Source organism: Euprymna scolopes, chromosome 25 (assembly GCF_053919585.1).
Source record: "Euprymna scolopes isolate OS-2025 chromosome 25, ASM5391958v1, whole genome shotgun sequence".
Lineage (NCBI taxonomy): Eukaryota > Metazoa > Mollusca > Cephalopoda > Sepiida > Sepiolidae > Euprymna > Euprymna scolopes.
The window spans coordinates 90189787-90215736 of NC_136506.1; the positions used below are offsets into that span (position 1 = coordinate 90189787).

Below are 25950 nucleotides of genomic sequence, written 5' to 3' on the forward strand. Positions count from 1 at the left end.
AAAAATGTTTCTAATGTTTTACAGCGACATTTATTCTGCATTTTGCGCCTAGAGATCTGCATAATGACTAATCCAACACATGTCTAGACAGGACTCACAAAAGTGGGTTAAGGGCGTGTAGGGCCACTGCATGTGAGGAGCAGGTTATTTTGCTGAATGTTTTTTATTAGTGATGGGGATCTTCTGGGAAAGATCCGATACATCATAGCAGTCTACTTTTTTGTTTTATTTTACTTTAGTTAGTTTGAAGAGATCAAGGGGCTCCTTCCTGGGGCTAACACTTGATTCTATTACAGTTTAAATTTATATCCGAGGGCTCTTTTAAGAATAGACACTGTTCCCTTTATGGCTGCTATCTGTATTTCCTTACAGCTTGGTTTTCCCGGGATTGCTTCTAAGTATTTTTGAAGGTTCTTTTTTATTAGGCCAGTTGCTCCTGTCACAACTGGTATAATGTTTATTTCTTTCAGAGACCATGTTGTTTTTAGATAATATTTTAGGTCCTGATATTTTGTTACCTTTTCCCGTTCTGCTCTATTAAGGCCAAAGTCGTTTGGAATTGTGACGTCGATAATGAGTGCAGACCTTTTGGGCTTGTTCCAGTCTACCTGTCTAGCGATGGGAATGTTATTTTAAATGTGAATATTTGTGGAGAGGGAGTGGACCTTTGGTTTACTTTCGGCAGCCTCGCTTTGCTTGTTTTGTCCTGAGTTTCTCTCATTTCAAGAGTGCTATTTCTGACAAAGGGGAACAATAGCTGTTTCTTAAGTTAGCTCTTGTTTGAATCTTATCCTCGAGGGTTATGAAACCTTGATCGACCTCAAAAAAATGTAGACAAAAATATGAGTTGCAAATCCTGGTGCTACTAGATCAGGCTGTCTGAGGATACCGATTCCAAATGTAAACATTGATGTGATTCATTTTTTTTTCCTTTTTCTTTGCAAAAACTCAATCATGTTCTGAAAAGCCATAAACAAAAACAACATTTTTCTCTACAAAACAACCAAGTTTGCTAATTTGAATAAATATTTGAAGGCATAAACAACTTGAAACATAACCATTTTACCAAAATGACCGAATTTGGCATCAAATAACTCGAAAATGCGTTGATATGCCGTAAAACAAAATAACCGAACATAAACACTGTGAATAAATATCAAACATTATAGAGAAGGAATTTTGTCTTTGTGCATGAATGTGTGTTTGTGAATTTGTTCCAAACCGAAACGGCTGGGCGGATTTTTATGAAATTTTACAAAATGTACTTTATGTACCTAGCAGTGTTCTTTGATAGGTTTTGTATCGGAATGTCTCCAGTAAGTATCGATAATCAATAATCGAAATTATCCGATGTAAGCAGGAGCAGCCTCACATCATAAATGCACTTGAAAAGTTTTATTACCACACATGCAGAAAGGCCCGGTATATAAAATCAACAGTAGGTCCTTTCATATTACTGGGGCGCGTTCGCAATGAATGCTTCTGTTTAAAGCACAATTGAACCATGATACATGCCTTTTTCATTTTAAACTTAAATACAAGCCATTATCACCGTCGAAGCAGAAAGGTCATGTTTATAAAATCAACAGTAAGTTCTTTGATATGATAGGGGCGCGTTCGGAATTAATGTTTCTTCTTAGAGCACAACTGAACCATAATAGATGACTTTTCCATTTTTAACTTTAATCAAGCAATTATATATAAAATAACTTTATAAAATCAACAGTAGGTTCTCTACAGTGCAATGTAGACTACAATATATTGTGAACTTAGTCACTACGAGGAGGCATCTGAAGCTTCCTCCTGGTTCACCGCGATGGGTCCCCAACTAGAGTAGGTAATCAATCGATTTGATTGAAAAATGGACGATTTCACCGATTTCAATGACAATAATCATATAACAGTAAAACATTCGGGCAACGCCGAGTCTTCTTGCTAGTTTGAAGATATAAAAACTTTTTTACAAACATAGCATGATTCGGCATCCAATTCTACCCAATTTACATTAATAGTTACTACACTACCACCTTAAATTCATTAACCCTTATTCTCGAATGGCCTTCAGGCCTTGATAAATGATGACTACCAGGAAAGCTAAAAGCAGAACAACCAAAACAAACATCATAAACATCAGGTTGACAAGAAAGTTCTTGAGGGTTTTAACTTTTAAATTCAGATGAACATATCTCGACTCAAACAAAGATTTATTGATTGAAATAAGCACCATCAGAATTAAAACACTTTTGCCAACGCAAAACAAATGAATTTATGTTAGTTAACGTAAAAATGTTGCGTTTTTTTTTTTTTGTGTGTGTGTTTTTTTTTTTGTTTTTTTTTTTTTTGTGGCGATGAAGTCGCCAAAGGCGGTTTTCATATCGCTTAGGTTTTTTGAAGCATTTATCACGCAGAAAGTTGTCGAGATGCTTGAAATAATTGAAGTCGGTCTATGAGAGGTCTAGATAGTATGGCGGATTAGATAGTTTCGTAGCCCAATTTGTTCAACTTCTGCAGAGTCGGTGTAGCAACGTGCGGTTGAGCATTGTCGTGGAGGAGAAGTGGGCTTTTTGTTGATTAATGCTGGGTGTTTTTGTCGAAGTTTCTTATGCATTTCCCCCATTTATTGACAGTACTTCCCAGTACTGGTTTCGCCTGCACTCCAAAAACTGTAATGGATGATACCGGTCGCAGACCACCAAACAGTTAGCATGATCTTCTTTGGGTGCACCTCTGGCTTCGGGAAGTGTCGTGGAGCTTCGTCGGCGTCCAACCGAACTGAGCGTCACTGCTTTTCGTAAATAACCCATTTTTCATTGCAAGTCACAATCTGGTCGAGAAACGGGTCGTTTTTGTTGCGTAAAAGAAGAGAATATTACACTTCATAATGACGTCTCTTTTTTTTCAAGTTTTTTTCTTTCCAATCTCTCTCTCTCTCTCTCTTTCTCTCTCTCACTCTCTTTCTCTCTCTCTCTCTCTCTCTCTCTCTCTCTCTCTCTCGCAAGTGGGTTGAAATAGTCGTATACGTTACGTTTAATTCAGAACCAAGTTCTCTAACAGTAGTATGTGGATTGACTCCTACTAAGACTCTTAATTGATCGTTGTCAACATTCGATGGCCGACCACTACGCTCACCAGCTTCAAGACTCTCGTTGCCGCCACGAAATTTTAAACCACCACTGTGCTGTATGTTCAGCAATAGTTCCTTGGCCAGACCCTCGTTGATATCACGACCCGTTTCAGCAACGTTTCGGCCTAGTTTGAATTTAAATAATAAAATTGTACGAACTTGTTTTTTTCCATCTTGTATTCAACGTCTTGAGGCACAATTGTTTTAAAACAGTTATATGATCAGATAGAGCGAAAAACGCTCTTGAAAATGATTTATTGCAAACTGTTATCCTCATCTTTTAGTTGTTATTTCACGACGTTTCGGCCAACTATTCCTCTGGAATTCGTCAGAATAGAAATTCCGAATCTCCTAACTGCATTCTCAGCAATTACTGCCTTCCATAGTTGTTGTCGTCTCACCACGTTTTGGTCAACCAATCCTCTGGATTTGGGTAAGATTGAAACCGCTATCTTCAGACAATGCTCATCTAGAATCGTAGAGATTCAACGTTTCTATCCACTGTGCCACGAACCCCGGAGAGCGATCAAGGTTGGACTTTTTGGTCTTATAAATCCACATTTATTTATTATCTGATCTTCCATTTTCGGTTGGTTGTTTTTGTTTTACGGCATATCAACCCTTTTCAGGTTATTTAATGCCGAATCCAAAGATTGGAGAAAAAAATTTTTAATAGAATATATTTGTTGTTTTCAAGTCGGTTTCTATTTAACCCATAGTTGGGACCCTAACAGCTACTACCATTCCGGGTCAGAGTGGACCTGGGAGCAATGGCAATTAAAGGATGGCTCCACACTCCCCAAAGCCCGCAAGCTGGGGCCTCACCACTGGATATAGTTTAAGGTCATATCCAGGACCCTTCCATTTTCGGGTCCGTACCGAATGGTATATTATTTAATTGTAATGTTCATTGAGATGTGTATTATTTATTCGTTTATTTATTGCGAACTATTATCCTCATTTTTAGCTGTTGTTTCATGACGTTTCGGCCAACTATTCCTCTGGCCTTCGTTAGGTGGTTACCGCGACGGAATAGGAACTCCGAATCTCTTAACTGCATCCTCAGCAATTACTGCCTTCCATAGTTGTCGTCTCACAACATAAAAGATCGCTTCACTCATATGCCTGCTTCTACATATCAACCCACACAAAAAAGCTGCCCACAAATCGTGATGCGTTCCACGGTAGCATTTCTTTTTATTACTAACTAAAAAGGATGACAGCCATTCGTATCATTGAATGTATTTTTTTATTATTCTGCTTTCCTTTTATTGCTATACGATTAACTGTCACTGTTTTTAAATAAGTTAATTATTTATATCAAAATTATTTTACTTGTTAACATATATGTACAAATTAAAAGCTGAAAACGTTCATTTATTTATTTCAAAAAATTGTACTGAGCCGACAAGGGCTGATGCATATATCACTCATCTCTCATTCTTAGACAAGGTCCGAAAAGGTGTGAAAGACAAAGGATACCCCCTGTAGAGGCAGCTGAGTATGTAATTGTGAGCCAAGGGTTGTGCAATCTCAACCACTCCTATCTTGAATCGGCACTGTTTGAATCCAGTATCAATGAAAAGTCCAGGTTGACTAGAAACATTTAGTACTGACCAGGTTCAACGTTGCTTAACTTCGGTGATTCAGTGAGAACCGGTGTGTCAACGTGATTATGCCGTACTAAAATCTAATGTCCCACACTATCAGCTAAGGTCCAACCACTGTCCCATCGCCGAAATGTTCTATCCTTGTGCCTGTTTTGCAAGTAGTTCAACAAAATGTACTCTGAAGAACTCATAGCACCTGTACGACCCTCGACGTACATGCTCCCGACTAAACCAACTAAGGGCAAAATTTCCTCTTATAATTGAGGTCTCTTCTAGATGACGGAAACACCTTTTACTCGAATAGTTTATTTTCTCTGTCTCATAGACTTTGTAATCCCCCCCCCGTTTCCTGTTTCCCTGGCTGTATTAACCTGCTGAAGTTTAAATGTAACATGAACAAATATTTCGCTGCTCTGCTCTCAACAGTCCCCCTGTTAGACACAATTCCAAATGGTTGACCCTTATGTTCCGAATGCCTTGTTTGGGGTGGGAAAAAAACGATTTAAACAAAGATTTCAATCCTTTAAAATATGAAGATTTGTTAAAAGCTAATTTAAATTACTTTCTCTCCGATTGTTTAAATGTTTCCAAATTCATTGCAACTTTCAAAGAAGGGTCACGAAATAATTAATTGAAAAATATCGGACTTTTTATTTTGACAAAAAAAACAGAATGCATTGTAATTGATTTCATTTCACTTTGTATTGCACGTTTTATTTCAATAAATAATCGATTAAGAGTAAATAGTAAAAACATGTGTAAGTCACGTAGAGACGAGAAACGCGCGAAAAATAATTTCAGAAGTTCATTCGTATGAAGATTTTTTAATCGGTACTTATTCAGAATTGCACTTATTAAAAAAAATACAGAAAAACCTAGTGCTTGCGCACTTTTGCTACCGCGCTATTTTTAAATAGTTTTTTTTTTTTTTTCAGGTTAAATTCAAGCTTCAGAGTACCTTTTTTATTATTAAATTGTTAGGTGGAAGCACAGAATAGTTGCAAAACACCCTCCCCACCTCATGTTAAGAATGGCTTTCAAAATAATAACGTTAACATTTCAGCACAGTGGCAAAAGTGCACAAGTACCAAAAATCGTTATGATGTACATACGAAGTGCCTTAAATAAGTTTCCAAACTTTATGTACAGAAATTTAAATTTGTCGTAGACTCTTGAAAATTCAGTATGTTATTGCTATATATCTTATGAGATGACTAAGCAATTTCTATGATTTCAAATAAACAGTTACAACAGCAATTGGAATACACCCTACTAAAACCTGATTGTCACAGCTGGTGAATTTCAAAAGTGCAATCTGGACGTGAGGACAATTTTAGAAGAATGATATGCAGACGAGTAGTTCTGAGAAAAAAACTTTGTTCATGGAATTTTCGTTTAGTTTTAGGCACGGATAGAGAGTAAGGGATATTGTTGATAGTGGTTGTAGTTAATTTTATTTTTTTATTTCGGACTATTAGTCTCATCTTTATTAGTTGTTGTTTGTTTGTTTTTATTGGTTCACAACGTTTCGGCCAACTTCCTCTGGCCTTCGTCAGGTGGTAACCGCGACGGATAGGAACTTCGAATCTCCAGATTCGAAGTTCCTATCCGTCGCGGTTACCACCTGACGAAGGCCAGAGGAAGTTGGCCGAAACGTTGTGAACCAATAAAAACAAACAAACAACAACTAATAAAGATGAGACTAATAGTCCGAAATAAAAAAATAAAATTGACATAAAAATGCTCATCTCAAAATAAAAAATTCCAATTAAGGAATAATATATGTATATGGTTGTAGTTAGTTGAGTATTTCGCGTGAATACCTTACAGGGGGTGGTTATAAAGTGAAGATAAGTTGAGCACCTGCCATGAAAATAACGTTAGAGCAGAGAGAGACTCGCTACGTCTCTTCTATGAGAAAGGGGTAGCAGGGTGGAGAAATGATCATCACCCACTAGATTCCGGAGTCGGTTTTGTCTACTGTCAAGGCAGGGAAAATATCCTAAGCAACTCCTCCCGAATGTGATAAAAACACACCATCTTAAGACGTATTTGGCTCTAATATAGATAGAGGATTGCATAGGAAGTGTGATACATTCTCGGTCATTTTTACGGCGAGCTAAGTATTAAATATTTATTTATCTTGTTGCTGACATGTTCACTGTTGCATGCAACTAGTGAATTCATTTTACAGTTCAAGGGACAAATGTAATAAAATTGCGTATAACTTGTGTCCATCTTTATTCACCGACGCATTTGTATCGGTAGCCATATTGTTTGTTAGGGCCTGCGTTTTCACTGGATATTGTGGCGTTTTTATATTTAAAACCGAACATTATAGAATTATCGAATTAAAATCATTTAAATCTTTTAATAATTAATTATCTTCTTCTTTGAAATGTAACTAATTATATTATAAATTATTGAGAAATGTCGTTATATTTTAACAAAACATTATGTCATTGAACTAGCGAGACCTGTGGAAATTCCACAGCGGACTCTTTCATATGTAATATATTGATGTTGGTATTCTGTGGATGTTCAGCGTAAATGGAAATGCTCTGATATTATTGTAGCCCTTGTTAAAACTGCAAAAGTATTTACCTAAGCTAACAGGGACTCCCGGCGTAGCTCGGTCTTAAATATGATATTCTAATTCATGCAGATTTCGGATGTATTATTATAGTCAATTTTCTATCGATTCTTATGTATTATAAAGTTGTGATTAAATAATAATAATAATAATAATAATAATAATAATAATATATCCATATGACTTGGGTGCATTAGCTTGAATCAAAACCGAAACCAAAACTTATGAAGAAAAAATATATATGTTATATATAACTTGAATTCCTTCAGCTATAATCGAAACCGAAACCAAAACTTATGAAAAATATTTCTTAAATTATTTATAAAATATAGATGAGTTGAGTGTCATCAGTTATTATCGAAACCGAAACCAGAACTTATGAAGAATTCTTGATGAAATTATTTATAAAAAAGATAGATTACTTGAGTGCCATCAGTTATAATCGAAACCGAAACCAAAACTTATGAAGAATCCTTGGTAAAATTATTTGTTACAAGAAATGAAAAGTCATAACAATTAAATGACAGTCACTCGAAAGAAAAAAGATGTAAGCGTGACACGCAAAATAACGTACGCGCTATCGTATTAATATATAGATTCCATTATTGACGGATTCAATGTAAGTAAAAAGAAGAATATTTTGTTTTTACTTATCTAAATTTGTTTAACTCTTCAGCTTTATAAAATGTTAAAATTCTAATTAATTCTAATATATTTTGTTCAGATTTCATTAAATGGAATATGTGGCAGGAGTGGGCGGATAAAAACTTACAATCAAAAATATTTCCTTTCATGTATTTTTCGAAAACTGCATTTTAAATTTATATTTGTGCGCCAGTATGTATTTTGCTACATAGGCACCACCACAATGCATTATTGCCAGCGATGAACAATGGCTGGGTACGGGCATCCGGAGCGCACTTTGTCATACGAGGGTTCTTCCAAAATTAAAACTTCTTACTTTTTTAACTCAGAAATTTGAGGAGTTACAGAGTCAGAAGTGGTACCATTAAAACGAAGCCAAGTTGAAGAGCTACGAAGACGGAAGTAGTACCATTAAAACGAGCCACCTTTTGTGCTCCAGAATTTATTTTTCTACATAGTTACCACCATTCTCAATGCACTTTTGCCAGGAATTCAATTGCGCATCTCTGCTTCTGACGCGCGTCCATGACAGGAGTTACTTTCTTTAAGAGTCTCACGCCGCCAATATCTGCAACAGAGAGATGAAATTTTCAGGTGATGAATGCATAAGTTCAGACCTCAGAACAATACAATTTGCAATATCTTCTGATTCATTCGGGCGGAATAAAAATAGGGGGCATTACTTTTGGAACGCCCGTCGTATATCAAAATTAGGTCGTGTTACATATAGCGGGTATGGTGCGCTTTGGAGGTACCTAGTATTAGATAGTTATCTTGTCGCTGGCCTGTACTGTGTTGCACGCAACTGGCGAATTAATTTTTTAAAGTTCAAGGAGCAAATTTAATGAAAGTGTGCGTAAGCCTGTATCCATTCTTATTCGCCGGCGCGTTTGTATCGCCATATTGTTTGTTAAGCCCGCGTTTTAACTTGCTTATTATAATATGCTTCCATTGCGGCGTCACTTTTCTGTCTCTATTATTATTTTATTGTGATCCGTTCGTGTATCGTTTGTTTGTTAGCTTAGATGACAAAGGACACACGATTGAATTAAGTCGCATTTTTTATAGCCTTGTCAGTGCGAGTATATTTCCAATGTCGTTCTAAGCTTGAAGCCAGAGAAATATTTCCCGCTCCATTGAATCTGCCGCTTGTATTTCTCGTCCTGTTGTGGTGTCGAAAAAGACAATCCCAATTCCTTCCGTAGAGAATGGAATCTTTATAACTTGATATCTTTTATTCATGTTTTCTTCGCGACTTGCTTGCTCGGTTTTCAGAGCTTGGCGAGAGGTGGCAAATTAAACATTTCCGGCGACAAGTCATCCCACAAGAAATCTTAAACAGTTCTTTTGACAACAGGGGCGCGTTTTTTTTTTTTTTGTTTGTTTGTTTTTCATTTGGATTAATAGTACAAAAGAACCGCAATTTTTTTTTACGTTTGCTTTTAAATTTGGATACTCATGCAGAGAGTGATCCGTGCTGAAATAATATCGTTTTTATTTTAAAAGCCATTCTTAAAAAGGGGAGGGTGATTTTTACCTATTCTGTACTTTAATCTTACAATTGAATGAAAAAAAACATATAATAAAACTTTAATTAAACTTGGAAATACGATTTAAAAAATAGCACCTAAATTAGTTTATGATTCTGAGTTTTTGAGATGAGAAGTGATTATTCGAATTATTTCGATTCTTCGGACTACTGTTCTCATTCTGAGTGTAATTTGCACAGCATTTCGGTCGATGTAATCACCGACCTTCTTTATGTGTATATTATGGAACTCGGAAATCTTTCTGTCGAACTCGGGAATCTGTACGGAGTTTCGAACGGAATCCTTCATTTAATTAATGTCAGTAGTTTGTTCTCGTCCCATCAGCCATTACTGGGTAAAAATATGAAGTAATGTTAGATATTGACTGATAATGTTAGATATAAATTAAACTTATTCAATATTAATTTTTAAAAATAATTACTTGCAAAAGGGAAAAATTGTGTATTGTTTCTGGGAAACAAAATAAACATTTCATTGTTTCATGGACTTAAAGGACTAGAAACCGATTAAAAAGTTTTCCACGTGTCTAAATACTCTATATACACATTTTCAAATGCAGATAAAAAAATTTGTTGAGTATATAGGCTGAGAAATTTCCTCACATACACACATTCACGGTTATACACATATATAGATATAGATAGATGGATCATTTTTTAAAATAAGAAACAAGACACACACACACACACACACACACATATATATATATATATATATATATATATATATATATATATATATATATAATATATTTGTAGTCATCGACATACAGTCCTGTTTCGTTGTATCACAACTCATCGGTGCCGCTAGACTAATATAATTACTCATGTTTGCAGTAGGATACAATCAAATAATGCAAAAACCTTATTGTAAATTTACGGTATAAAATCGAACAATAAATAATTTTTAAAACGAAAACAAACGATACATAATTATTTAAAACGAAAACTAATGATAAGCATTTTTAACAAGGCCGATAGCTATGATAATCGGCGGAAAAATAAAAACTTAAAAAGAAAAAGGGGAAAAACATGCATTTTTTAGAGAATGAGCATTCTGGTACAGGTACAAGCCCCCCCCCCCCCCAACAAAGAAAACACGTATGTAAAAACTTTAAAACGCGCAGGAAAACTTATTAGTTAAATAAATAACTTTTATTGCCTTTGGTAACAGTTATTAGTAACAGCTATTTGTAATGTCATTAATATTACAGAGGGCAAGGCCGATAGCCATTAGTCGCGTGCTCTCGTTGTAATGAATGAATGCGTAAATGTAGGATTGCCATGAAATTCTTAAAGATAAACTAAAATGACCGAAAATTGGCCTCAAATGACTGAAATAAATAAAAAGTAAATGACTTAGAATAACTTTAATGAACTTAAGGATGAATTGAATGACTTTAAGAATGACTTGAATACTTAAAAAATAACTGGAATCCTTCAAAAACAACTTGAATGATCTGGAGAATGACTTGAATGGCTTTGAGACTGACTGGTTGTAAAGTGGGTGATCGTTTTACTTTAGATTAATACAGAAAAGTGATCTTGAGCTTAGATTAATACAGAAAAGTGATCTTGAAAAACACAATTGAATAATAAATCATTTTTAAAAACAAAAACGAACGATAAATACTTTTTAAAAAAGAAAAAAGGATGAATAATTTTTTAAAATTAACAATAAATAATTTTTTTAAAACGAGAACTAAAAATAAATAATTTTTAAATACGATAACTGACAAAAATATTTAAATAAAAAACAGAAACTAACAATAAATAATTTTTAGAAAAGAAAACTACCGATAAATAACATAAAAAAATGAAAAGTAGCGATATATCATTTTTAAAAATAAAAACGAACGATAAATTATTTTTAATTAAAAAAACTTACGATAAATAACTTTAAGAAAAACAATAAAAATTCTCAGAAACAAATATGATAAATTACTTTAAAACCGAAAACAAACGATAAATAATTTTAAAAACGAAAAATAAAGATAAATAATTTTAAAAACGAAAACTAACGATAAATATTTTTTTAAAAACGAAAACTAACGATAAATAATTTTTAAAAACGAAAACAACGATAAATATTTTTTAAAACGAAACTAACGATAAATATTTTTTTAAACCAAAACCAACGATAAATAATTTTTTTAGATGAAAACTAACGATAAATACTTTATAAAAACGAAAACTAACGATAAATAATTTTTAAAAACGAAAACAACGATAAATATTTTTTAAAACGAAAACTAACGATAAATAATTTTTAAAAACGAAAACTAACGATAAATATTTTTTAAAACGAAAACTAACGATAAATATTTTTTTAAACCAAAACCAACGATAAATATTTTTTTAGATGAAAACTAACGATAAATAATTATTAAAACGAAAACTAACGATAAATGATTTTTTAAAACGAAAACTAACGATAAATAATTTGTAAAAACGAAAACTAACGATAAATAATTTTTTTAAAATTAAAACTAACGATAAATAATTTTTTTAAAATTAAAACTAACGATAAATAATTTTAAAAAACGAAAACTAACGATAAATGATTTTTTTAAAACGAAAACAAACGATAAATAATTTTAAAAAACGAAAACTAACGATAAATAATTTATAAAAACGAAAACTAACGATAAATAATTATTAAAAACGAAAACTAACGATAAATAATTTTTAGAAACGAAAACTAACGATAAATAATTTTTAAAAACGAAAACTAACGATAAATGATTTTTTAAAACGAAATCTAACGATAAATAATTTTTAAAAACGAAATCAAACGATCTAAAAATTTATTTGGCAAACATAAACTCTATTTTTAAGCCTGAAAAATAATTTAATTTTTTTAACATAAGAACAAATTTGCATCGTATTTAAAGTAAGTTTCTGGAGTTCTTATATCGTGAACAAAAAGCAATCGGTTTTATATTTAGAGTGCATGATGTTTTCGGTAAAACTTTTTGTACAATTTTTTTTTCAAACTTCGAGGAATTTTTTTTTTAAACATGTGAAAAGAAGTTAAGAAAAACATTAAAAAAAATGAGAGATCACCGATTGCGTTCGGATTAACGGGTCTAAATTTTATGAAAGATTAAAATGTCATTCATATTTTTTATATTGAATACTTGCATCCACAGGGCGCATGTGTTTGCTTATTTTACTCAACGTTCTATTTAATCACAATGTCTCTTCTTATGTGCAAAGTTTCATTTAAGTTTTCTTTTTTCCTCTTTTTTCACAGGGCCTCTTGGTATCAATTCTCTACTGCTTTATGAATGGTGACGTAAGTAGCCGAAATTTTTTACTTTTATCGCAATTAAACAAATTGAACTCACTTCCGGTACACGCATTAATTAGTTTTTTTAACCGCTGCAAGACGTTTTTATTTATAGATGAATTTCAGCGTCGCTGTGGTAGGTTTTATCCTTGGATCATGTGTGATGCTTTAGTCCGGAAAAGAATTTTAACAGTCTTTCACGCTTAAATAAAAAATAGTATTTAACTTGATCTGTCACACTTAAGATTTAAAAATCGTAAATTCTTATGAATCAGCATGGTACGACATTTGATTCGCTGGTTTCTGTTGTTGACACCAGCTACTTACATGAGCGACCGCGTCATGGTTGCCAGCATCTATTAATGAAAGTGATGCTATGGAACTAACGGGATTCAATCTTGATACATCTATGATGTCTAAGTTTTCCCCAGTTATTTTTTATAATCAAGTACTTACAGGTACGTGAAGGTTGCCAACCTCCATTAGTGAAAGTGGTGCTTTAGAACCAATAGGATTCGAACTTTCGACAAGTAAGTCCATGTCCACACTTCAACACAACCATCTGACCAAATCAAGATTACGAATGACATTTTCGATGATCAGTTATAAAGGCTTTTTCAGAATATCGATTTATATAAAGTAGTAGCGTTCGTGTGTGTGTGTGTGGGGTGTGTGTGTGTGTGTGTGTGTGTGTGTGTGTGTGTGTGTGTGTGTGTGTGTGTGTGTGTGTGTGTACAACGACAGCCCACCCCACTAGATCGATCATGACCAAGCCTGGCATGATGATGGTCCCCCACCTAGGGATGGTTTCAAATTTTCAAGGTTACGGTCAAATGTCAAAGTCATAGCTAATGTATATATACTCTCCTAAAGCCTACACGACTGGACCGATCATGACCAAACCTGACATGATGATGTTCTTCGACCTAGGGATGGTACACACTATTTTTCAAAGTCAATATACGGTTAAAATGAATAAACCACCGTCATATAATGCAGTTTCATACAATTCTAAAACCAGCAAATTTTTACTTTTGCTATATGTATAAATTTGCTTACATATTTCTTTCCTTTTAGGAGAAGAATTTTGCATTCTTTGAAACTTCACGGAATAAAGATTTATTAATTATCGTTATTTTGGGGTATTCTGCCGAAAAATAAATTTTACGTGTCAATTTAAATTTACGGTTTTCATTTATGCAGATATATATATATATACTGGGTGTATATACTTTATATTTATTTCACTCCTACCAGAGAAATATGACACGGAAAGTGGGATTGAAAAGTCAGCGGCCCAGAGGAGAAGCATTCTGATCATACAAAAGATGACTCTGTAGCACCATCGGCATTACCCGACAGGGGCACCTAATGCGATTAGCAATAAACTAACACCTTCTTAAAGAGAAAAGGCAAATTCTTGGACGGTGGAACTCCTAGAACTACACAGAACCAGCATTGCACTGTAATCAACAAGGAACAAATCATTATAGATATGATTTAATCTCTGTTGATTTTGGGACCGAAGGAAAAAGTCTCGCAACCGAATATCCTAAGTTTTAATTCTGTTTACGTTTTTCAATTAAAGTGGACCACATGTTGGATTTCTGTAAGCATAAAACACATCCATCTTAATCTATGAAAATCAAACGGGAAACAACTCACATTGTTTAAAGGGGAAACAACTCTCATAGCTGAAATAAAGCTTACTCGCGTTTTTAAATGCAACTGATGTCGGTTAATAAAATACAATTAAATTAAATATAAATTAAATTAAAAATGAATTGAATAGATCAACTGTAAAAAATATTTATGAACAGAATAATTAAAACAATTATATTAGTAACTAAACTGGGTGCCCGGCGTTGTCCGGGTGTTTGGAGGTGTGTTTTGAGCAAAAAAGAAAAGTGGTAGCAGGCAGGCAGGCTCGAACCCATACGGCGAAGGAGGCAAAGAATATGAAAAAAACTGACGTCTTTGCTGTGGCGCCTATCGCCAAACCGGAAGTGACGTAGGTTTAAATTAAGCCTAATCAATCGAAAAGATAGGATGACTTTCGAAAATATCGGCAAAAAAGCTACCCCTCCCTGTAGTAAATTGCCCGGTTGAGAGTAACGGAATTTATGTTTTTGGCAAATTTGTCGATATTTGTCGCCCGAAGGGTCGAGCATCAAAATGATACCAATCTCGTGAAAATCAGTTGCCTCCGTCGAAAGAAGCATGCATATATACATACATCTAAACAGCCAGGTGAGATGTGTATTATAGATGGCCATTAATAATACGAAGTTAGTTATTAAAATATATTTTCTTTAATATAATAAGCAAGGTTAATTCTTTAATAAAGATTTTAGAAATAAAAGTGTATAAAAGTCCGGTTTCAATATGAAAATTAATTTGTGAAACTGTTCCTTTTTTGTACATGTTAATCAAATTGATATATATATATATATATATATATATATATATATATATATATATATATAATTTCAACTATATATATATATAATTTCAACTATATATATATATATAATTTCAACTATATATATATATATAATTTCAACTATATATATATATATAATTTCAACTATATATATATATATAATTTCAACTATATATATATATATATAATTTCAACTATATATATATATATATATATAATTTCAACTATATATATATATATATATATATAATTTCAACTATATATATATATATATATAATTTCAACTATATATATATATATATAATTTCAACTATATATATATATATATATATATAATTTCAACTATATATATATATATATATATATATATAATTTCAACTATATATATATATATATAATTTCAACTATATATATATATATATAATTTCAACTATATATATATATATAATTTCAACTATATATATATATATATATATATATATAATTTCAACTATATATATATATATATATATATATATAATTTCAACTATATATATATATATATATAATTTCAACTATATATATATATATATATAATTTCAACTATATATATATATATATATATATATATATAATTTCAACTATATATATATATATATATATATAATTTCAACTATATATATATATATATATATATATATAATTTCAACTATATATATATATATATATATATATATATATATATATATATATATATATATATATATATATATATACAAGAATAAAAAAGCATTGGAAATGCAAAAGGATATAGGGATGGTATGTCAAAAAGTATACAAACAAGATAACTATGAATGGCTAGGCACATGGAAATAGAATTGCATCCAAAGTATAGCCCTATAGCTTTTCTCCAATCTTCATTCCGTGCCATCATTACGGTTGTAAAAAGCTATAGGGCTATACTTTGGATGCAATTCTATTTCCATGTGCCTAGCCATTCATAGCTATCTTGTTTGTATACTTTTTGGTATACCATCCCTATATCCTTTTGCATTTCCAATGCTTTTTTATTCTTGTTAATTAGTATTTTTACTTACAGTCTTATTTTTAAACTTACATTCATGATAGTATTGTCTTTTTTAGGAGGCGGCTCATTGCCGCCTCCATTAGTAGCAGGTCGCTTCCTGCTGGGTTTTAGGTCTTTGGGTTTGGGGCCTTAGGAGTTGCCTCTTGGTCCTCCATCGGTTCTATATTACATAGAGAGTGCTACCGCCTCTCTGATAAAACAGTTAGAGTATTATAAAGTTCTAAAATGTTCATACCTTCACTATTAAATTTTTCTTGGTTCATTCTTTGGCGTTTTGGCAAAGATTTGGTAGTTTTTTATATTTATATTTATAATAGTTTGTGCATGAGGCAGCTTTTTTCCCCTCGGGATCCCTGTTATACCGTGCTTTTGAGTCAGCACGTGAGGCAGCCTTCTTTGCCTCAGGATTTGCATGATACTTAATTTTTATTATTTCAGCATTTTTCTGATAGTATTCTTTTTGCTCAGATAATACCTTGACTTTGTTTTTTTCATAGTCTATATTTCTCTGAGCTTTTTTACTACGTGCTGACTTTGGCATTTTTTATTAAATGTAAACATATAACACTTATGTGTATCTTACTATAATATCACTTATCTTATGGCAAGACAACTCTCGTAGAATTGAGATACTGCCCCGTCACCAATAGTTAAAGTGTGGAACGGTATATACACCAATAGGGTAGTTGTTATCTTTATATGAAGTCCTAATCAGTGACAGTGTGAGGTTACTTGGTTAATTTATTGTAGTTTATTTTAGAAAACTTACTTGTTTTTATTAGTAGATTGTGTATAGTAGCCACAATATCTAGTTATTTTTGTGGCTAGGGCTTGGGGTTTGATTCTTTTTTGTCAGCTTCCAGTGAGTTCTTAGAAGATGACTTTCTTGCAGTTTCTTTTGCGGTTAATTTAACTTATTTCCTTTGGCGTTTGGTGAATTCTTAGAAGAACTGGTCTGATCTACTTTTCTTAGCGAGCGAAGAGATTCAGCTGCATTTAACAATGGCTGCTATAGTGTATTTTTGCGCATGCGTGAGAATTTCAAGTTTCCTCCTTATTTTTCAATAGTTTGACAGTAGTCATGTGTCTTTCTGCCAAGAGCGACAGACGTCAGTGTTAGCCGTGATCGTCTAGAGGTTAGGACCCCACGTTGTGGCCGTGCTAACCTAGGTTCGAATCCTGGTCACAGCATTGACATTTTGTACATATTTTACAGTCCAAAATTTGAAGGTTTATTTGTTTTTATAACATTGTTTTTTGACGTCGTACTTGCTGATAGGTTACTCTTATAACAATTTTGATCAACTGAGATAAAGATTTCGTGGTTTCATTAACGCTGGTGGGTTACTGTTTAAAGAAAAAACCTTAACGTTCACCTCAAATATTCAGCGTCCAAGAAATATAGGCCACTGGCAAACTGGAACGTCTGTGAGCATCCGGTGTATTATTTGGAGCTGTCCGTTTTGAGAGAAGTTCCGTGTTCGAAGTGGTCTGTCTACATTGGGTATATAGTGTTTAAAACTTGTTATTACATGTAATCTTATTTAATTATGGAGTTAGCTAAAAAGCGATGGGTCACTGCACTTCTCCGTGTAAAGAGCAGTCGATTGATGCTTGAACTGTTGTCAGAGACCGTTCGTACACCGAGATACATCGTCTCAAAAGAAAGAAGAAAGAAGAAGAACAATTGGCCATTTTTGTACCCTTTTTTGAAAGTTGATTTTAGTTGAGATTTGGATAGTTTTGTTTTGTAGGCGTATATAGGCGTGTACGGGCCATCCCTATATAGAGAGTGCTACCGCCTCTCTGATAATTTCAACTATATATATATATAATTTCAACTATATATATATACATATATATATATATATATATATATATATATATATATATATATATATATATATATATATATATATATATATATAATTTCAACTTTTCATCCGGCCAAAATGAAAGCTTTTTTTTTTACTATCTTCAAATTTTTTGAACTCCAATTTCTGACGCTTTGTTTTTCAATTTCAACAACTGAGGCGAGCACCTGCTGTGGTTCATTTACCTACAAATAATAACCTCCATTACACGGTTGGTTATTTTTATTTTAATGTTGAACTCTGTATGAACTGTTTTCTATATTTATATTTTTATATACTTATGTTTTTTTTAAGTTTTGTGACCACAAATCATAACACTTTTAGTTTCATCCTATGCAGCAACCAGCAAATACACATAAATGTTTAGCGTGACTACTGGATTATTTTGCAAACAGTTTTTCCTCTGATGAGAAGAATTCATATTCTCTGAAACTCCGCGGATTAAGGAGCACCTAGCTACCAGCTTGGAGTATTCTGCTGAATTATAAAACCTTTTTGTAAATTTCTACTTTACATCTGTGTTCTCATAATTATATATATGTGTGTGTGTGTGTGTGTGTGTGTGTGTGTGCGTGTGTGTGTGTGTGTGTGTGTGTGTGTGTGTGTGTGTGTGTGTGTGTGTGTGTGTGTGTGCGTGCGTGCGTGCGTGCGTGCGTGCGTGTTGGTGTGCGTGTTTATATATATATATTGTGACGCGGGAGCGCGACTAAGCTATAATGCGGGATAACAGAAGAATCACCCACTCTTTTTTTTCCTTCTTTTATTTATTTTTATTTCAATCACTGAACAAGCCCTTTCATCCATTTGAAAAAAAAAAAAAAAAAAAAAAAAAAAAATCCAGACAGGATCAACGCCACAACCCCCTCCTCATTACCCTATATGACTCCATCCCATCCCCTCTCTCTCTCTCTCTCCTTACACTCTCTTTCTTCCCGAAGGTGACGAGAGAGAATGACAGACTAATTCAAGGAATGTTTTAGCGCGAAAACCAAGCACGTAGTGAAACAAATATCAGAAAAATTCATTCGATACACGGACGGCCTTCGGTGAAGACGCAGAGAAGTTGTGGTCGAATCTATAGTATAAACTGCTCATGTACCATGCGCCCAATTCAATCCATAGGACTGGATTGAACAGAAAAGGGCGAATGGAATCCAGACATGAATGCCTTGCACAGTGGTACAAAGAACTGATATTGTGTGGCAGAAGGATACCAAAAATAGGTGTCGCCATGTTGTGCTGAGATGCAAAAGAAGAGATTATATCTTATGAGATAAAGGAACCGATTTTCCAATATTGCATGGAGAAGTGTTAATTGAAGAACAGCCTGCGGAAATATTAATCGGAAAAGTAAACAAGATTAATCCCACTTGAGGAGAAGCAAAATGGAAGGGCCACGGAATGACTTATCGACGAAAGAGAAAGACAACGCTGATACAACTAAAGAGGACACGAACAGAAGATGCTGATTTATATCTAGAATACATTGTTGCTTACTGACTTTTCAAAAATCATCGAAATTGGATTATTTTTTCCTTTGGACAAACTATACTTCTCTCTGTGGATATCGCACATATTATCAAGTTAATTTGTTTTTTTTTTACATAGGAGTCACCAGTTATCAAGGCCCGGAAGCCACTCGAGGATAAGGGTTATTGAGTATACAGTAATCAATAGGATAATATCGTATTAATCGTTAGTAATGGAAAGTTGGTATAATTGGATTACTTAAAGCGGCGCTTCATCAAGAATTTGTTTATGTTGGACTTGAAGACAACCAATTTTTAGTCAGTTGGGAAACAGGCAAACGGAAGAGAGTTCCGCAAGCGTGCAGCTCTAAGAAAGAAACTTTGTTCATGGAATCTAGGTTTTGATTTGGGTACAGATAAAGAGTGGGGAAAATTATTGACAGTGGTTTCAGCTAGACGGGTTGGACAGTTCAGTTGATTCATACAACCTTCCTTTATTATTATTATATTTTGAATTAAACAACCTTTTTTCTTATAGACTAAAAAAATCTCTTTTATTTTATTACTAGCATGGTTACCCAGGTGGGCATAGCTGCTATACTAAGGATACTGAACACCTCCTTCCCCCCCCCCCGGAAAAGAACGGAAGAAGTAGATGACAACTTCCCCACCAGATATTTCGGCAGCCCATGCGCTGCCCCCCCCCATCCTAAAAAATCAATGAACCAAAACAACTATTCTTTCAATTAAAATAGCAGTAAGTGCGAGTGCGACCACCAAAAAACAAAATAGCCGCGGTAGACAGGCTCGAACATGAAACGTGAAAGAAGGGGAAAACGTTACTGGCGAACGCTTTTGCTCATCAGACCACGATTACTTATAACTTCATGACCCTACAAAATAACGTTTTAAAACATACTTTCACTTTGCTACGCTTGCCTGACTTGCGAAATTAGTGTTACGAAAAGTGACCCCCTTGCAAGAAATGGTCCGGTTGACCACCATAGAATTAATCTTTTTTTTATTTAATTGTCGTATATTATGCGTCTGAGACATCGCGTTTTCAGATAGTACTGGTTTCGACCCGGTCCAATGCAGCTGATGAAAGTTTTTAGCGGACATACGAACACACAAACAAACCTATATTATTTTAATTGGAATTCATTGTTGAGATGAGTATTATTTATAGTAATTTATTTATTGTGGACTATTATTCTCATCTTTATTCGTTGTTTCACGACGTTTCGGCCAACTATTCCTCTGACCTTCGTCAGGTGGTAATCGCGACGGATAGGAGCTTCGAATCTCCTAACTGCATTCTCAGCAATTACTGCCATCCGGAGTTGCTGTCGTCTCACCACGTGGCGCAGTTGATAGAGACGTTGAATCTCTACGGTTCCAGATGAGCACTGTCTGATGATAGCGGTTTCAATCCTACTCAAAGCCGGCCAGAGGCTTACTTGGCCAAAACGTGGTGAGACGACAACTCCGGATGGCAGTGATTGCTGAGAATGCAGATAGGAGATTCGAAGTTCCTATCCGTCGCGGTTACCACCTGACGAAAGCCAGAGGAATAGTTGGCTGAAACGTCGTGAAACAACAACCAATAAAGATGAGAATAATAGTCCGCAATAAATAAATTGATATAAACAAACCTCTGTTTGAGATTTATATAATAGACGAATTCTTTAAGTGTCATGTTTTAAAATTCTATTTACGGCTAATAATTATTATTGTTTTTTAGGGTTTTTTTTTTTCTTAATTTACTGTGAAGCAATCATCCATAATTTGTTTCCGTGACAAGAAGACGAATATTCAAACAAAAAAATATAGTTTTTTCAGTATATATTATTTAATTGGAATTCATTATTGAGATGGGTATTATTTATTAATTTTATTTATTGCGGACTATTATCCTCATCTTTTCTTAGTTGGTTTACGACGTTTCGGCCAACTATTCCTCTGGCCTTCGTCAGGTGGTAACCGCGACGGGATAGGAACTCCGAATCTCCTGACTGCATTCACTGCAAATACTGCCTTCCATAGTTGTTGTCGTCTCATCACGTTTTGGCCAAGTAAGCCTCTGGCCGGCTTTGGATAGGATTGAAACCGCTATCTTCAGACAATTCTCACCTGGAACTGTAGTGAAACAACTAAGAAAAAGACAATAAATAAAATTAATAGTTTTTCAGGATGAAATATTTTGCAACAATGTTGTTTGTTAACGAACGAATATATCTAGTTTTGAATAATTCATAATACAGTTGGCAATTTAATATTATATCATAAAATATTCATGCATATCTTAGTCGTTTCATTATAATTACGAGTTTTGTTTTGATTCTCTGTTAATGCATTTTCTTTTGTTCGTGTGATTGATCGTTTCCTAAATCGGAATTGGATTTGGTGACGTGATCGTAGTGAAATATTTGCCGACGCGAATTGATGATTCAGATTTATTCAAATCATGTCGATTTATAGTACTACTTTCACTGGGGATGTTTTTTTTTTTTTTAATTTACCTCTACTTGTACATAGGATCTCATTTGCTGAAAATAGATAGGAATCAAAGCTTAGTATATATTATATTTTCAAAATAATTTCTGACGAGGACGCATCACAGAACGCGCGTAAAAACGATTTCAATGACTTAAAAACATTATTACAATGATCCAAACATAATTCTCAATGAAAAACCAAGACACGGAATAATAAAATAATGTTAAAAAATACACATTGTTGGTGACTACTCCCTTATTTATATATATATATATATATATATATATATATATATATATATATATATATATATATATATATACAGTAAGTTATAAAATATATATGACGATTAAGCTACACTGAATATTCCGCGTTTCATCCACTCCAGGACTCTTTAGACTTATGCGCGAATGTTGTGGTTGTTTGTCGTTTTTATCTACGCATCTTCTATTCAGATTTTATTTAGCCAATCAGCTTTCTAGTATCCACCGCGCCCTTCCTATCAGCCAATGAGCATGCACTTATCGGACAAAGGCCTATTTGACCTCTGGTTGACCTGTTCATTTGTGTGTGCTCTATTTAGCCTGGATATCTAGTTTCTGGATCTGTTTTAAATCTAGGTTAGTGATTTTTTTAAATATTAGTTTATATATAAATATATATATATGTACATACATATATGCGCATATATATATATACATATATATACATACATATATGTGTGATCGTTTATGTATATTCATGTTTATTTAATTTATTTATTTGTTTATTTTCTATTGTTTTTGTTAGTTTTAAAACTATTTTGTATCGCTATCCTAGAGTAAATTTTATCTTGTGAACACAGTTGTTTGCTATTTCTCTTCTACAGTTTAATAGATGTTGCGGTTCTTTAAAGGACAGGGTAGCAAATTTTTCATGGAGGCATGATCTACATAGTCCCTACACGTGGTAGCTTGTCTTATTAGTTTCCCTTCGACTACCGGAGTATGTCCGCTTTCCTTGAGTTCCCAGTATTTATTTGCTAGCGTTGTTTTCATATGGTGTTTTTATTGTTGAATGTACTTTTGTGATCATAATATCGAGTTTTGAAATCTAAGAAAGTCATACCTACGTAATATTTTTTGTTATTCGGGTTTTCTTTCGCAAATATTGTGGCCTGGTAAACTACGCTTTTGGTTAGACATTTATTTTGAAGTGGGCAAAGTGTGCGGTGTCTTATTATATCAATCAATGAATCTATTTTGCCCTTAACCCATCAGAAGAAAAAGCAATAACCAATCCACCAAAAAGGGAATGCGTTTGGACATGATTAAAAAATTCGAAAATTCGAAAAGAAGCTACAGATACCTCATAGTTTGCTTACATTACGCTATTTTGAATATATATATATATATATATATATATATATATTAAGTACTGTTTCGCTCTAAAGAAAACATTACAGCTGTATTTTAAAACTTTTATTGCAACAAATGAATTCAGGTAACTTGATTATGTATCAATATATCCGCCTGCAGTCTCAATCATCGCCTTGATACGAGTCCGGGACTGGGTGCATACCTTTTCCACAAGTGCCGGTGGGAGCTCGGCGAATGCTCAACGGATGGCGACGATCAGGTTGGCTTTGGTGTTGTTAGAGGTCATGTTGGTGATGTTCTCAAGGTATGACCAGACGAAGTAGTCCAGCGGGTTCAGGTCAAGGGAGAAGGGGGCCAGTGAGAGAAAGGTACAAGGTCGTAGCACTCCTTCCGAAGCCAAGCCTAGTTACTTTCGACTTGTGAACCGGCGCCGAGTCCTGCTGCCACACCCAAGGTCTGCCAGCGGCCACCTAATTGCACCAGGGGATCACCATACCTTTTAGCACATCAAAGTACACTTTGGTGTTTACTTTATAGCCGACTTCAAAAATGCCAGATGACATAATGTGGTCCTCACTTGAAACCACGCCAAAGACCATAACCGTGGCCAGAAACTTAGTTTTCATCACCCTGGGCACGTCCCTGTTATTCGTGGCAATCCAGTGATACATTTTGAGAGTGCTTGCAATAGTCCTGTTGTCATAACTTAGCTCGGTGGAGAGCATGAGTTGTACAGCGGCGCATCTCCGATCTCGCTCGTTGTGTCACTTTCAGGCATGATGGAAGGCTCTTATCGCTCTTGGGATTCGTACACAACTGGCCCCCTAGTAGATTATCTGCAACAAAAAGAGAAAAACAGTTTTCATCAGACGGAAATGGAATCACCACGTCTTTTCTAGGGCGACAGTTTTATCGTTTCACCCTATATATATATATATATATATATATATATATATATATATATATATATATAAAGCTGAACGTCTTTGTGTGTGTCTGGTCACAAATAGGCTCCTATATAGTTGAATATTATAGAAAACTGATCACATATAATGATAGAAGATGTATCGAGACACAGGAATGGGTATGTTTGATCTGGCAAAATAATGATTCATTAAAATTGTGGGGTGTGCGTACACGCCTGGTCCACAAAGTATGGAAATTAAAAATTTAAAAATAAAAAAAACGTTTACAGGTGTTTTTGATATAGATGTACATAAGAATACTTTGATAAGTATGTTTTAACTTAAATACGGATGGTATAATAAAATTGTGGGGCCTGCGTTCGCGCCTGGCCTCCATAGAATGGAAATAGGCACAAACTTTAATAAAGACTTTTCATATCTATCTGCGTAAGTATACTTTGATAATTATGTTTCAGTTTGAAGAAATATGGTATAATAAAATTATGGGGTGTTCGTTCGCGCCTGACCTCCATAGAATGGAAATATGTCACAAAGTTTAACAAGGTTTTTTAATATAGATCTACAGAATAATGTGATAAGTGTTTCAGTGTGAACAGGTATGGTATAATAAATCATGGAGTTTATCTATTTTATTTTTACTTTCATCATATTTTGCTTTAGTTTTGATACCCCCAAATTCAAAGCTATCTCTTTACAACCCTTCCTTTTCATAACATATCATCTATATATATAAAAGCGAAAATGTATGTATGTTTGTGTGTCTGCTAAAAACGTTCGACAGACAGAACAAAAATTTACAAATTTGGTCTCATATGAAAGCCCCATCCTTCGCCCGACAAATATCGAAAAATTGGCAAAAACGTTTATTTTTTCACCCTGAAATCAGCACTTTTCTACAGGTGGGGGGGGGTCAGCAAAAAACCCGTCCTCTCATGACGAGATCAGTTCTACGCATGCGTCAGACGACGTCATAACATGATTTAGTTTTAATATTTGAAGAACTGACACAATTTCATGTACGTCGTTTTAGCTCAGTTGGTTAGAGCGTTGGGTCATTATCTAAACGTTTTGGGTTCGAATCGTGGTGTGAGATGTCTTTTTTTTTTCGATTTTTTAAATTTTGATATTGAAGCAGGGTTAATTAAGCCATTTTTCACATAACGTTCGTTTATCTGGGTTTTTTTACTTCGCTTATTCTTAGGTTTTCATTAACATCCCCACCCCCGACCGACTACACACACCCAAAAACACCCGGAGGTTTATTTCAGCCATTTTTCTCGTGTTTGTTTTTTGTTTTTTTGGGGGGGGTTATTTTTCAGATTTTTTAAAGAAGTTTTTACGTTCGTTTTTCTGTTTTCTTTTTTGCTTTTGTTTTTCCGATTTTTACATTTAACATCGTTCATTTGCCTTACGTTAGTTTTTTTTTTGGGGGGGTCGATGTTTTTAAGTTGTAACTTTTTATATATAATATTTACTTTTTATTTAATATTTAAAAATATTTA

General features: G+C 33.8%; 1 protein-coding gene across 1 annotated transcript in view; it reads left to right on the forward strand.

Moving 5' to 3' along the window:
* The window catches only part of LOC145247498 (corticotropin-releasing factor receptor 2-like), a 907054-nt gene that overhangs the window by 801730 nt on the left and 79374 nt on the right, over positions 1–25950 (forward strand). Inside the window, exon 12 of the mRNA XM_080109310.1 lies at positions 12778–12819. Coding sequence (XP_079965436.1) covers positions 12778–12819 — 42 coding nt within the window. The remainder of the gene's footprint in view (positions 1–12777; positions 12820–25950) is intronic.